This window comes from Elgaria multicarinata, chromosome 2, assembly GCF_023053635.1.
Source record: "Elgaria multicarinata webbii isolate HBS135686 ecotype San Diego chromosome 2, rElgMul1.1.pri, whole genome shotgun sequence".
In the NCBI taxonomy this organism is placed as follows: Eukaryota; Metazoa; Chordata; class Lepidosauria; order Squamata; family Anguidae; genus Elgaria; species Elgaria multicarinata.
In genome coordinates, this window is record NC_086172.1 from 39299311 (window position 1) to 39314251 (window position 14941).

Below are 14941 nucleotides of genomic sequence, written 5' to 3' on the forward strand. Positions count from 1 at the left end.
CATCCCTCCATGGCTTCATCTCATGCTGCAGAGGGGGCACTGGGAGAGGCCAGAGGCAAAAGGCCTGGCAAAAAGGAATGCTTTTCTAAGGTGTTTCTACACACACACAGAGACAGACAGACAGAAGGGTCATTAACTCTTAGGTGAGGTGTGATGAGAGCCACAGAAATAGGGGAAGGGTGCTTGGATCCATCCCAAAGGTTCCCAGTTGGCACCTCTGGTTTAAGGGTAGGTACTTTACAAGCTTACTTCGGCAGCACATAGACTAAAATTGGAACAATACAGAGAAGATTAGCATGGCTCCTGTGCGAGGATGACACACAAATTCGTGAAGCATTCCATATTTTTTGTGAAGCCAGTTTGAGGCCAGACGTGTCACCATATTTGTTTTGTTTTTAATATTGTATGCGGAAAGGTATTTTGTTTTTGAGGTTTTTTTTTAATCACTTCCCTGAATGCTTAACCTTCAACAACAACCCACCCAACCTATACAGGTACATTTATCTACAGCTGAATTATGCCCAACAAAGGAGCAAGAATGTAGATGGTCTGTTCCTTCTTCATTTTGTAAACAATAAAGCTAAAATAATTCACTGTGGATAAATAATTCCATTGAAATCATCAAATTACTAAACTTGCATGTCTGAGTGACAGACCTGCATGAATGGTGTGTTTCCTAGATTACCCCAACATAGTTCCAAAGACATAGGTTTCCTTCCACCTGATCTCTTTAGATGCAAACTGGCCAATTTCAACTGGCACTTCATTTTTCCAAAACATTTAACTTATGAAACCAGTTATTGGGAGAAGGGAAGGGACTTGACAGTTTTTCTCCCTAATTCTCATTCCTGACAGTTCTGCTTTAGAAGTGTTTGCTTGACAATATGCTGCCAAGGCAGAGCTTGTCAAATACAGATGTTTTCTGGGGTGTGTGTGTGGAAATGATACTTGAAGTTAGATGAGAAGTCCAATTCTTCCAAACTGGACCATTAACTCCTCTGTGAACACCTGATAAAAGAAATTCAAAGATAACATCTACCAGCATAAAAGAAAAGAAATTCAAAGATACCTTCAACCAGCATTCTTATTTTGGAACTTAGATCTTTAGTGCCGCGCAGTCAGCGCTCCTACTTCAACAGAATTTTGACCACTAAGAGCAACAGCAGGTTAGAGAAATGAGTAAATATCTCTTCTGGATTTTGCAGTGCATCGTTGCTGTTCTCTAACTTTTTTGTCCACCCCAGACTCCTTACAGCCACAGTTAACAGATGTGGACAGATTAACTTATTGTTGCCCTTGTCCATTGCAAACATGTCCTTAGAAATAATGTTTGCATTGTTTACATCAGTCCTAGCAGCTTTACTGCATTCCTCTGGCTAAAGTATAGTTTAATTCAAAAGATGAAACAGAACTAATAGCCCATTAGAAAATAAATGTGTCCAAGATGGAAAGTGTATTGTTAATCTTACCTGATTAGTCTCTGGCATAATGCGTCTCTCGTATTACCCCCAAAATACTGAAAGACGACTTGCGCCCCGTTCAGATGACCCACTAAGCCACGGTGGTTAAGCATTTTGAGCTAAACATTATGGCTGAGTGTGTCATGTGAATCATGACTTAGCGTTTCATGTGAAGTATTCCTAACCATGGTGGCTACATAATCATGGTTTAAATATGCTACTAACCATTTGTTGCAAAAGGGTTAGTGGCCTAACCATGGCTTAGCATGTTGTCTGAACAGGCCTTTGAACTAAACTGGGCTTACTTCAAGTTTCTCCTTTATGCACCCTGCCAAACTCAGACTGAATTTGAGATAGGTTTCTCCCCGCCACGCAAACTCCCTCAAGGGTGACAGACTAACAGTGATAACCAGAATAATTGTGCACTGTTAGTTCTTCTGAGTCCTTACTTCTCCTTCATTCTCAGGCATTAGTAATTTTTTGTTTGTGAGAAGTGTCTTCCTCAACAAGTTATCTCCTCTGCTAACTGCCCCCTCCCAAAGTGGCTTTTCCAGCAGAAAGGAGGCCTTCAGGCTACCATTTGATCCTCATATAGCCTGCATAAACCCATTTATTGAGTTTAGAATAGACAGTAACCCTATATAGACCAGTTACTGGGGAACATGGGCGGTAGGTTGCTCTTGCACTTGTGATCTGCTTGTGAATTCCTGGTTGACCTCTGGCTGGCCGCTGTGTAAACAGAGTGCTGGACTAAATGGACCCTTGGTCTGATCCAGCATGCTTTTCCTTATGTTCTTACTAATGATTTTTTTTAATACATAAGCTATTAATTTGTTTAAGGGAAGTGTTCATATTCAAAGTCAGTAGACAAGATCTTCTAGATTTAAAAGTACTTGTTCTTATTAATTTGATACATTTGTGATGCTAACATTGAATAGATACTAAAATATACATAAACAGGCTTGGTGGCAGGGTTATGCATGTTGCTGCTGGTAACGAGGACATGCCTGATTTTATTTTCCTTTCATTTGCTTTACTGGAAATGTTGCAGCCCCTCCTAGTGGAGAAGTACAACCCTGACTTACAGGATTGTGCTGCTAAGTATAAAAGTGTGCCAAAGTGACTAGTGGGTAATATTTGGCCCATGTTTGTAAGGACTGAGGATACATATAAAAGCCAAATTTTTAAACAGTCTCCCCTGGAATAATATCAGTTGTACTACTTTGATATAAATAGGATTAAAACTTAAGTCATTTCTGATAGAAAAATATACTACCTTAGAAGAGATTATCACTACTTCAACAATATGTTTTTGATCTTGTCTTGATGTTTAGCAATCCACTGCTATCCAATATAGCACATCTATTAAGTTGTTCTTAATAGATATACTATATTGTTCAAGTTACTTCAGTTTTTTTCTCTTTGGGAAGACTGTATATATTAGTGTAGCTTTGGGCAGGCATTTACCAGGAGAGGGGGCACAGTGCTCATTATCATGTATATCTGAGCTGTAGAACCTCATACCAGGGGTCCTCCAGAAATTAAGCAATTAAAGCTAGAATAAGGCCAAAGAAAACCAGTGGGATTTTCCTCTGAGCATACATGCATGGGACCGGACTACATAGTATTCACTCACTGTGAATAACCTAAAAGGATTATTGCCATTAAAGCTTCAGGCTGTTGTGGAGAGCCATCCCCAACCTGGTGCCCTCCAGAAGCTTTGGGCTGCAACTCCCAGAATTCCTGACCATTTGCTGGGCTGGCTGAGGCAGATAGGAATTGAAACCCCACATATGGAGGTCACCAGATTGGGGAAAGTTGGGATAGGTTGACTGCCCATTGATTTGCTTAGCCAGCATTGTAAGCCACAGTGTCAAGGGTATACAAATGTCTTTGTCAGGACACTGAGAAATAATAATTGCATCTCCCCAACCCCCTACAAGTAACCAGAGCAGGTGTGTTGTCTGCTTTCCTGAGCATATTACCAGTCTGAGCTGTGCTTGTGGTGATGTGCAACACAGGGTAACAAATATATCCCTCAGCCGGCCCACCCCAGCCCCAAATCAGCCCACACATGCCTTTTCTTGAGGCAGTTGGAGGGCAACTTGCTCAGAGACTGCTGCCTACGGTTAAAGTTAACAATCCCTCAGCCCTTTTGAGGTCAGATTGCATTGGGCTCATATAATCCAACTTGGGCTGTAATATATTATATAGAACAATTTATTATATATAAATTCGATTATATTATATATTATTTCTATAATATATATGTGTATATATACCATATTTCTTTGATTCTAAGATGCACTTTTCCCCCCATATAAACATCTCTAAAAACGGGGTGCGTCTTAGAATCGCGGGTGCAATTATTATTGTTAGAATCAAAGCTTTTTTTCTGTTGGTGATACTGAAATTAACGTGCATCTTACAATCGATGGCGTCTTACAATCGAAGAAATACAGTACATATATAGAGAGAGGGGGTCAGATTGCATTGTGGGCAACCTTGGGTTATAATGTAATATTTATATTATAAATATTTATTTATTATAATAAATATTAATTAATATTAATATTATTAATAAATAATATTAGAATATATGTATAACATACATTATATATTATAAAGCTGCCTGCTTTCCTTCTCCTGCACTTGACTGGTGCATATATATGAGCACAAGAAGGAAAGCGGGCAGCGCTTGATGCCTGTCAGGAAGAATTGCATCAATGATGCTGCCGGTGCCCTGGAAAATTCCTCCCTGAGGAGGCTCACGGGGCGCCATGGGTCTTTTGCGTGGGGCTCTTTCAAGTCCCATGTGAGCGGTAACTAGGCAGCGAGGCGCCAGCAGCGGACCAGACACTTCTGCCTCAGCCAGCGGCGGAGCAGAAGGTTCAACCAACGCGCGTGCGCGCTCAGCGCCCATATAAATTCATCTGGAAAAAGCCCGGGGAAATCCCAGCGAGCAAGCGCGCGCATTCATTCACACGGAGCTCGAAGGCCTTGATGGAGAAGTGAAGTCGCGTCGGCTTCTTTCCCAAGAAGCGCGTCTGAGGCTGAAGCTTCGGACACGTCATAGAATTCAGCGGGATTTTGCCTCCGACGACCTATATCACTACATAGGCAATGATCACTTGCAATTGCACCAGGAGCAGCCATTTCCACTATCAACAAAATAGAGGTGCGGGGGGGAGGGATCTTCGAAGTGGAAGTTGAGCCCCAGAGCCGTTCTTAGTATGTCATCTCTCAGTCCTAGAACTTATGAGGTTTTGCCACAAGGAAAAGAGTGCCTCTGAGCTTGTGTGGGTTTCCTTTTTTCACCCTCGAGTAAAAGCAAAGCCAGCTGATCCCACGCCTTGGTGAGTTGATTACCCAGGCTCCGGTTTCTAGGCAGGCTTGAGGCCAGGGCCCGCCCAAGACATTGTGCTGCCTGAAGAAAGCAGCAAAAGGCTACCCCCACTCCCCTCGCAAGGAGCACAGTCCCCAAGGGCAACCAAGTTAATCTGGCACTTGAGACAGAAACTAACACACCGGCTGTCTGAGCTCCCCTTGCTTGACAGCTGTCCAAGGTGCTGAATCACAACCCAACTAGGTTCAGCACCTTGGATAGCTGCTTTAGTGGCCTGGCTGGTTCTGACTGAACCCCAGAAGGGATTTCCAGCCCCACCTTAATCGGAGCCACCAGCCACCACTGCTGACCATTTTGCCCACAGCTTGACAGCCCCCTTGAAAGCTGCGTGGTGCCATTAAGTTTGAAGGGAGGAGCGTAAAACAGATGACATGACTTGAATTAAGCATTAATAAAACTTTTGTTGTTTTTGAGTAGGAGAAGAGCTATTATATTAGCACGTGATCTCAGATGCGAATTGTTTGGCGGAATAGAGGCAAAGAGGACGTTCACTCCTATCCTTTGAATTTTCCCTTGCTCCCGTCTCCCCCCTCCCTTAGCATGTATATATGAATTGCCTTGCTGCTGAATCAAACAACTGTCCCCACTCTCGTTTAGAAGCGGCTCAAACCCTTTGGGACTTTTTTTTTTTTTTTACAAACAAATCTCGAGACGTTTTAACATCTTCCTTTTGCGGGTCTCTGCTGAGTGCTCTCCCGCTTTTGCGCTTCTTGTTAGCTCCTTCCATGCGGCGGCTGCAAACCTCTTCCCTGGTCGGTCTCCATCCAAAAGGAGCATTTTCTCAATGGAATCCTCTCCTCGCCCCTCCCATCTAAGCGCTAGCTGAAGCGGTGGGCAGCGTGTGCGTATGTGGAGGACGTGGTCCCCCTCGAAAGAGCTCCACGTCACTCTGGAATATAGAATTAGTGAATTACGCGTGTGTATTGAAACCTCTCCGCCCTCTCCACCGCGCATGCTCCGAAAAGGAATATTCTCTCTCTCTCTCTCCCTCGTTCACAATTGACAAGTTTCTGCTGTTCGCGATGCGCTATTTCTGAATGAGAAGCCACCAGCTGGTGTGTAGCAAATCCATGGTCTTGCAGAAAGATAGCGAGAGAGAATTTGCAAACAAGCAATCGGAAGGGAAATATTCCTGAGCAATATAAACAGGGCAGGCATAACATAAAGTTCAGTCTACAGCCAAACCGCAAATAGAGCAGCAATGGGAAGCTGGGCTTTAAAAAAAAGTGCTAAATTCAACGTTATAATCTAGGACGGATATTTAGGTCACAGTCTTCGGAGAGCCCAGTCCTTTGTCTGTTTCAATTACTGTTTCTGTCAAAGTTTATGCTATCTGAGCATCAGACGTGGAGGGCTCCTCCTACCTACACTCCAAAATGACTGCAGTAGGGAAGGAAAATCAGTTTATATCAGCGGGGGCTAGAGAATCCAGTCCCGTTTCTACCAGCAACCCCGTAATCGAATTCTGCGGGTCTATTTTAGATCGGGTCATGTTCTTTTATAGACACCCTCCCAAGGTCATTTTGGACTCCCGCCTTCCCTAAATTGTATACAAAGAGAAATAGTCCTATTGGGGCTCAAGCCTTCGTGAAATTATTCCGTCCTGGCAGACGTAGGAACCTAGGGAAAGGCTCCTTTGTACCGAGCCAGACCATTGGGTCCATCTGGGCCAGTGTTGTCAACGCTGACTGGCAGCGGATCTCCGGGGTTTCCGGCAAGATTCTTTCCTAGTACTACCTGGGGGATACAACTGGGACTTTCTGCAATACACTGAGCCAAGAATTAGCAGCAGTACCGAAATCGTGGTAGCTCTGAGAAAGGAACTCTGCACGTGCTCAAATGTACAGTTTCTTTAGTATAACTTCATCCATTCCAGAGCTGAGCTCTGGCACTGACAACCGTTCCCTGGGCAGAGCCCTATTTTAAGCGACGTCTCGCTCTCGAGGCGCTTTTGAAATCCAGTCCCACGCAGGTGCTTGCTATACAGGATGGCTGTGTGCTTAGCTCCCATTGAGAAGGCTTGACATCTCATTCATGAATTTTCGAAATCGCTTTCATTCGCGTCGGTGCACCGGAGACGTTTTTCACGTGCGGAGATCCATGACTTTAGGTTCCGCAGCATTTTTGCGTAGGCATCGATTTAGCCATGAAATGTGCTCCTCCACGTGTGGATAAAAATAGCTCCACGTCAGTCCGTCTCAGCGGATGCGGTCGGATTTTCGTCTCGCGGCAGGAGGCGGCACGGGAGCCGCGTGTGTTTGCTGTTCCTTCATCTTAATCGGACCTTGAGACCCGCACATTTCCATGGAAAGGTAACCACGTGCGCTGCCGCTTCAGGGGGAGACTCCCAGTGCAGGAGTTGGCTGGCACAGAAACTCACCCCCGCCTCTGTGATTCGACATTATGACCAACACCATGTATTTGTGCGGTTACAGAAAACCAATACTCGTATTTCTTCCCGTTCAAACACCCTCCTTTAAGGGGAAAGGAGGCGTTTATATTCCGAGCTCTAGCAAGCCCATTAAAATATTTCATACGCGATTAATTAATTTTAATGAGTAAAGGGGAAACGAGGCCGCTGCAAACTAGGACTGCAAGGCTACCTATACTTAGTCGGGAGGAAACTCCATTGAATTTACTGGGACTCACTTCCGAACAGGCATGCATAAGGAAGGAGCTGCAAGGGGGGATTTCCTCCTGGAATGGAATATATCCATCGCTCGCGGTTTCTATATTGACGTATACAGTTACGGATTGCAACATAAATAATCCTCTCCACCCAATCCCTCCAGCTCCCACACAAGCAGCGCACCTTGGATTCCCCTCCCCCCTCGTTTTAAGCACCTCAAACTTCAAATATGTTAATTCGAAAGTATGGTTAGATCTGCAATCTTTTCCATTAAAACCATCAAGGTCCATTTCTCCAGAACTACACTTAGAATCGGGGCGCAGGGCTCTTATAGTTCCCCCTTAAATCTATCAAGCGCTTTATGATTTAAGGAGAAGGACGTGAGTCTTCCATGCTTTTTTTTTTTAATTATTATTTGCTGACGAGCATATGCACAAAAGACACACCGCGCATCCTCAAACAAAGGGCCACGTGGTTACTAATCTCTCACACAGGAAACCTCCTTTTATCATTTCCCCCCCTCCTGCACTCACTTTAAAAAAAACCTTTCTCTCGCACAACTCCTAAATCTAATTATGCATCCCGTGACAACCGATAGCTGCTCAGCAGCATCTATCACAGAGTTTGCATTTCTTAATGGAAGACCTGGAATGCGTCGAGATTGCCTTTCTCGAGCCATTAACCAATAATAATACAGTGGTGTAAGTTCCCCCATACTAGTCTCACGCGTTGTGATGGGTAGTGGGTGGGGGTCAGTGGGTGGGTTTCACTGTACAGCTTCACCCGTCGTGTGCATGTGTGGCGTCCCCTTTCATTCATTATGCTATTCACACTCCAATGAGGATCGACCGCCGACGTGATCGCCTCTACTAAAACAGGCTGCTGCTGCTGCTCTCCGCCACCGGCTTTCGCTCTGCCTCCTCCTCCCCCTCCCCTCCCTCGGCTCACGCGTCCTCCCTCCCCGCCCTGCCTCCTCAGTGGTCGGCCGGCTGGGTTACGCAGGAGCCGCCGCCAGCAGGAGCAGCAGTTAGCAGAGCGCTTGACGCGCATTTCCAGAGAAACAGCGGCAGACCCCTTTGAGTAACCGGGGAGGGGAAACCGGAGAAGCCCTGCAGGATCCACCTAAAGGGGGGGGGGGAGGAGGCGAAACCTGAATGGAATCGAGAGACGAGGGGAGTTGCTCGTGATGAAGACCGGGGAGTGGGAGAGAAAAATCGGAGCGGGGAGAAGAAAGAGGGAAATTGACCAAGGCTAGAAGGCGGATGGCTCCACGTTGTGGGTCCCGCCGGTTTCTCCTTTTGCTCCAAGAGAGGGCGGGAAGCCCCGGGCAGCTGCTGATCACAGCACGTGGCGAGTGACTTTCTGCCCAGCCCTGGTTTCTTCTTAGGACTTCGGTCGGGAGAAGTGCAGCGGTGGCGGCGCGGTCTTGTCCGCGCTTTCCTTATGCTAACCGGGGCTGCGGCATGAGGCATAAGTAGTGCTAAAAGTTTGCAAGCGGAGGTTCTCCCCCCCCCTTTTTTTTTTTGCGGGGTGGTGGAAAGAAAGAGGAGCCATGTCTGCCCCCAACAGCTTGGACTCTGCTGCAGTAGAAAGTTTCCTAGACAGACACCCGGAGTTGGTGGAGAAGTGGCTGAAGAGAAGAAACTCACTCCTCAGCAAGGCGGCTCCCAGTCCAGGCAGCGGCGGCGGGCCAGAAGGGCGGCCGAACAGCCACAGCAATGGCGCCCCCTCGCCGCTGATCCGTTCCCTCTTCAGTAGGGGCGCGGGCCAAATGGCCCCGGAGACGGCGACGACGGCGGCCGGCGGGCTGCAGCGGCGAGCGTCGCAGAAAGAACTGAGGAAAAGTTTCGCGCGCTCCAAGGCCATCCACGTGAACCGTACCTACGACGAGCACGTCCATGCCCGGGCTCAGGAGCCGCTGTGCAGCGCCAGGCGCCGGGCGCTGCTGAGGAAAGCCAGCTCTCTGCCGCCCACCACGGCGCACATCCTTAGCGCGCTGCTCGAGTCCCGGGTCAACCTCCCCCAGTACCCGCCCACCGCCCTGGACTACAAGCGCCACCTTAAGGAGCACAACGAGCGCCAGTTCTTTCTGGAGCTGGTCAAGGACATCAACGACCTGGACCTCGGCGCCCTGAGCTACAAGATCCTCATCTTTGTCTGTCTCATGGTGGACGCCGACCGGGGCTCCCTCTTCCTAGTGGAAGGCGGCGCCGGCAAGAAGAGCCTCGTCTCCAAGGTCTTCGACGTGCACGCCGGCACCCCCTTGCTGCCTTGCTACAGCACCGAGAACTCCAACGAGGTGCAGGTGCCCTGGGGCAAAGGTATCATCGGCTATGTGGCCGAGCACGGCGAGACGGTCAACATCGCCGACGCTTACCAGGTAGGACTTGGCGAAAGCAAGGCGCTCAGAAAGCCCTTGCTGGAGTGCTCGTATAATTTTTTTTTACCCCGCCTTTCGGCTGATCGCCGCCCCCCACCCCCCACCCCAGGCGACTTACACCACGACCAAGAAAAGAAAGCCATATAGGCAACCATAACAGTAAAAATCAGTTTACAGAATCAACTTCTGAAACCAGTCAGTTAAAAAAAAAAAAAAGTAAAGAAAAACCCACCCCAAGGCAGCACTGTTCAAGATCTATTTGTTTTTAATCTCAGGGTCTTGGGGCTCATCTACACCAAGCAGGATATTCCACTATGAAAGTGGTATATATAAAAGGCACAAGGCACACCAAGCAGTATATAGGGTTATGAAAGCTGTAGATAGTATGTGTCAATGGGCCCCAACAGTTGTCAGTGCACTTCAGTATCACTACAAAGCAGTAATGTGGCTCCTGCCTTTTATATACCGCTTTCATAGTGGAATATCCTGCTTGGTGTAGATGAGCCCCTTGTTGAAAGTACATGGGATAAAATCCAAAACTAGGCCTACTTAGAGTAGACCCATTGACATGAATGGGACTTAAGTTAGTCACTAACTTGTCCCATTCATTTCAGTGGGTCTATCAGTGAGATGTTTTGGATTTTACCTCATAATGCAGTCAGCTTGCTGAAGCTAAGCAGGTCTCAGATCTGGTTTATTGCCCAGATGAGAGATGATCCATGTTGCCTTGAGCTAATTCCACAGTGGAGAAAAAAATGGGATACTCAGGGCTATATCCAATGTTAATCAAATTTAAGTCATTCTCAATTCAAGGGGTCTACTCTAAATAGAACTAACATGAAGTACAAGCCCTAATTATCATACTTAATAAGAATGTGTTGATGTATTCTCCCCAACCCTAACATTCTTTAAAGAATCCCTTTAAAGAAACATAAGGTGTTTATGGTCGAGGTAATTAAAATGGAGTGATAGGGTGGATTTTCCCTACTCTTTCACTGGGAGGGAGCACACACAGGGCAGTTGTGTAAAAAATTACCGCACAGAGTCACCTGAACCTTCTGATCACTTGTTTAAGTCTAGTGTTGTTCTCCATCTATACAGGGATGTGGAGATACTTTAAGCATGTCATTGGAGGCTAGAGTTGCTTCATACATGTTTATAGGAGCCAAATAGTAAGCTAGACTTTCTGTTCTCTGCATCAGTCCCACCTTCTCGTCCCAATCAACTTTAACCATTTTCCATATGTGCTACAGTTATCTGTAAAATTCACTACAGAAGACTTTTGGTCTTTAATGCAGCCTCAAAGCCCTGCTCAGATGCAAAGCTCACTGAATGGATTCAAAGAAGTCCGTATCCTTGTTTTGTCCTGCCTAACTTGTCAGAGCTTTTGTGAGACTAACATTGGTCTCCAATGGGCAGGATACAAATGTAACAGATAAATACACCCTATATCACCTGAGCTGGGAAATATTTTCTTAATCCAAAATCTAATTTGAACCAAATTCTTAGATGCCAGCTGTGTGCAGGAATGGTGGGGAGTTGAAATTCTTGGGCACCAGAATCACATATTTAGGTTCCTAAATGATCAAGACTGACAATTTTCCCCAGTCTCGACATTTTTAAGGGTAAATCATAATCCCGTGTGCCACAATTCATTCACACAAGTCAGATTTCTAGTGGTGCATCACATCGTAGTTTGGGCTTTTTGTAAATTATTCTGGTTACCGTGAAGAAATTCAGGCTGAAAAAAAGCACACAGCGACAGACAAAGTGATTCTACGAATATGGGGCGTTTGATCAACATTAGAGCCACTTCTTAAGTTGTATAATTGTGCTCAGCTACCTGAATGTAGAATACACATAGAGTGTGTAAATTTTGAAGGGAGCATGTGCATATAAATTGCTACATTATCCTTTTAAAATACAAACAAGGCTTTACTTGCATGTGTATTGATTTCTGCATGCATGCACAATGTGAAACATACATGCTATACAAGTATTTTGCACATGGGTTGCATCCAGTATTAATCCTACTTAGAGCATATTAACTGAAATGAATGAGATTTAAGTTATACTAACATTGGATCCAACTCTTGGTTTTCTAGACTACTGTGTATAAAAGCAGCCCGTAATGATTGTGAGTAGGGAACCAGGTGGGATTAGTTACTTTGTTTTAATTAACTGGAGTAGAAGGGTGTGATTTGGTGTATATGGCTAAGTTAGGATCAGCACTAGTGTTGCTATAATGCTTTATTTTAAGTACACTTTGACAGTATGCTATAGAGTGGGTGCAGTTTAGAATGTCTTGTTCAACAAACCGGGACTTGGGTTGCAGTTTATATTGCATTTATGGACAAGCGTTAGGTGACCTTTCAGTTCTCTCCTTTCTAAAATGGGAATAGTGAATGATACAGATACAAACCATGGAGATCCAGATCTTCAAAAACAGAAGCTCCAGGAAATACTTTTCACTTTTTCATATTAGGAGGGACATATGTGTGGTACTTGGGTCAGCTGAGCTGCAAAATTGAATTTGATGATGTCTATGCCATTGCAAAGTGAGATATGAAAAAAGGGAAATATCACTTGGGGAGCAATTCTATGGCCACTAGACACTTTTTGGAGGGCCATAGGATTTTTTGGTTTCTGGGATCTGAGGTTGGAACCAGGGTTCCCCTTCCCTTCATAGCTGGTGTGGTTCCCGCCACGTTGGCTATGTCTCTGCACTCAGAAATGGAGTGCAGAGATGGAGAAAAGGGGGCAGTTCCAGGGGCGGGGAGAGGAGGAGACCATGGAAGCCATGTTCCACAGCTTTCCTATGCACCACAAGGACCGCCTCTGTGCTTTAGCTGTCCTGCATTGGATGCTTGGCAGTCTCTGACTATCTCAGTAGGGTTGTGCCCTTAGTCTTTTGCTGTTAGTAACTAAACCTTAGCAGAGCAGCATTACAACCTTTTAGAATGAGTAAAAAAACTCCACAAAAACAAAGAAACCTTGAAACGATTGGTAGTTGGGGAAAGGGATGGGGGCGTGGCCATTTGAAAAACCCAAGAGGGCCAGTTTGGGATCCCAGGAAGGCCTGATTTGACCCCTGGGCCTGAGGTTCTCCACCCCTGCTGTACTCAATTAGATAGGAGTAGGTCACTCAGTAGGGTTTCTACAGAGTCTGCAGGAGTTCGAGATAAGAATTTTGCTGTTCCAGATGCTTCTTGGAAGCTCACAAAGAGGGCATGAAGGGAATAGCCCTCGGTTGCCATCACTTCCCAGAGGCATACCACTTCTGAACGGGAAGCTCCACTTAGTTACATATGTGATAATCCACGAATTTCTGTAAATCTAACTCAGTGGCCACCGCCACATTTTTGTACCAGCAAAATCCATAAGTTGTGCAAAGAAGGACTTCCCAGTGTTTACTGCTAATAGCTCTCCTGAGTAACTCCAAGTTTTATTGTTTTAAAAGAGGAAGGATGGAAAAAACCCAACCTTTTATCACTTTCTCCATACCATGCATAGATTTGTAAATCTGTCACATTCCCTCCTGGTCATCTTTTTCTCTTTCCTGAACTGAAAAGCCTCAATTTTGCTTTATCCTTTCTTCATAGGGAAATATATTCAACCCCCCCCACCCCACCCCATTAATCCTGGTTGCACTTCTCTGCACTTTTCTAGTAGAATAATAACCTTTCTGAGATGGGTCAATCAGAATTGTAACCATGATTTCAAAGGCATATCATAGATTTATATAAAGGTATTAAAATACTGGCTGGTTTATTTTCAATTCGCTTTCTAAAAATCCCTAACGTGGATTCTTCCTTTTTCACTGCTATTACATGCAGGGTTGATGTTTTCATTGAGCCTTCCACTGCGACCCCAAGGTCTGTTTCCTGATTAGTCACTGCTAGTTTTGGTGCCACTAATAGATATGCAAGGTTAGGATTTTTTTGTCCCAATGTGCATCATTATACATTTACTTAAACAATCTCATTTGCCTTTTCCTCCCTCATCCACACAATTTGAAGAGATTCTTTTAAAGCTCTTGATAGTTCCTTAGATTTTCACCATTCTGAATAATTTAAGGTGCAATCCTATGCATGTTTAGTTGGAAATAAGTCCTTCAACTTCCAGTATTCCCAGGCCAGTGCTGTTAATCCACAACTTTGGCCACTTTAGTGCTCACCTGTGACTTCAGATCATTGATAAATTAAATAACATGAGTCTCAATACAAATCTTTAGTTCCCTCTAACTTGGGAACTGTATGTTTAGTCCTATACTCTGTTTCCTGTTGTTTAACAAGTTACTAATCCACAAGAAGACCTGTCCTGTTATACCATGATTCCTAAATTTGCTCAGAAGCCTTCCTCTATCACAGTGATGAGCCACTTGTGGCTCTCCAGATGTTTTGGCCTACAACACCTGTCAGCTCTAGCTAGCATAGCTAGTGGTGAGATAAGATGGGAGTTGCAGGGCCACAAGTGCCCACCCCTGTCTTGGAAGTAGATTTAAGTGAACAATAGGCAAAATGTTACATAATCATCTCATATATAGTTATATAATTATAAATACACCTGCTAGTCTGTGAAATCACTGGAAATATAGTAAGCTTTTACCATGGCATTTACAATTTCAGTAGATTTTATTTATTTATTTATTACATTTCTATACCGCCCAACAGCCGAAGCTCTCTGGGCGGTTCGCAAAAATTAAAACCATAGTAAGACAACCAACAGGTTAAAAGCACAAATACACAATACAATATAAAAAGCACAACCAGAATATAAAGCATGCAGCAAAATTGATATAAAATTAAAATGCAGAGTTAAAACAGTAAAATTTAAATTTAAGTTAAAATTAAGTGTTAAAATACTGAGAGAATAAAAAGGTCTTCAGTAGGCGCCAGGCGGACCTCTCTGGGGAGCTCATTCCACAACCGGGGTGTCACAGCAGAGAAAGTCCTCCTCCTAGTAGCCACCTGCCTCACTTCCTTTGGCAGGGGCTCACGGAGAAGGGCCCCTGTAGATGATCTTAAGGTCCGGACAGGTACATATGGGAGGAGGTGTTCCTTCAA

The 14941-nt window shown here is 45.0% G+C and overlaps 1 protein-coding gene and 1 non-coding gene across 2 annotated transcripts in view; both read left to right on the forward strand.

Annotated features, from left to right (window-relative positions):
- Positions 1–243: 243 nt before the first annotated feature.
- Positions 244–348, forward strand: LOC134393872 (U6 spliceosomal RNA). Its single transcript, XR_010025140.1, has one exon. It is a non-coding gene; the product is annotated as a U6 spliceosomal RNA (small nuclear RNA).
- An 8699-nt stretch (positions 349–9047) lies between these two features.
- PDE11A (phosphodiesterase 11A) overlaps positions 9048–14941 on the forward strand; it is a 199765-nt gene continuing 193871 nt past the window's right edge. The window contains exon 1 of the mRNA XM_063116335.1: positions 9048–9875. Within this exon, the coding sequence (XP_062972405.1) occupies positions 9048–9875 (828 nt within the window). The remainder of the gene's footprint in view (positions 9876–14941) is intronic.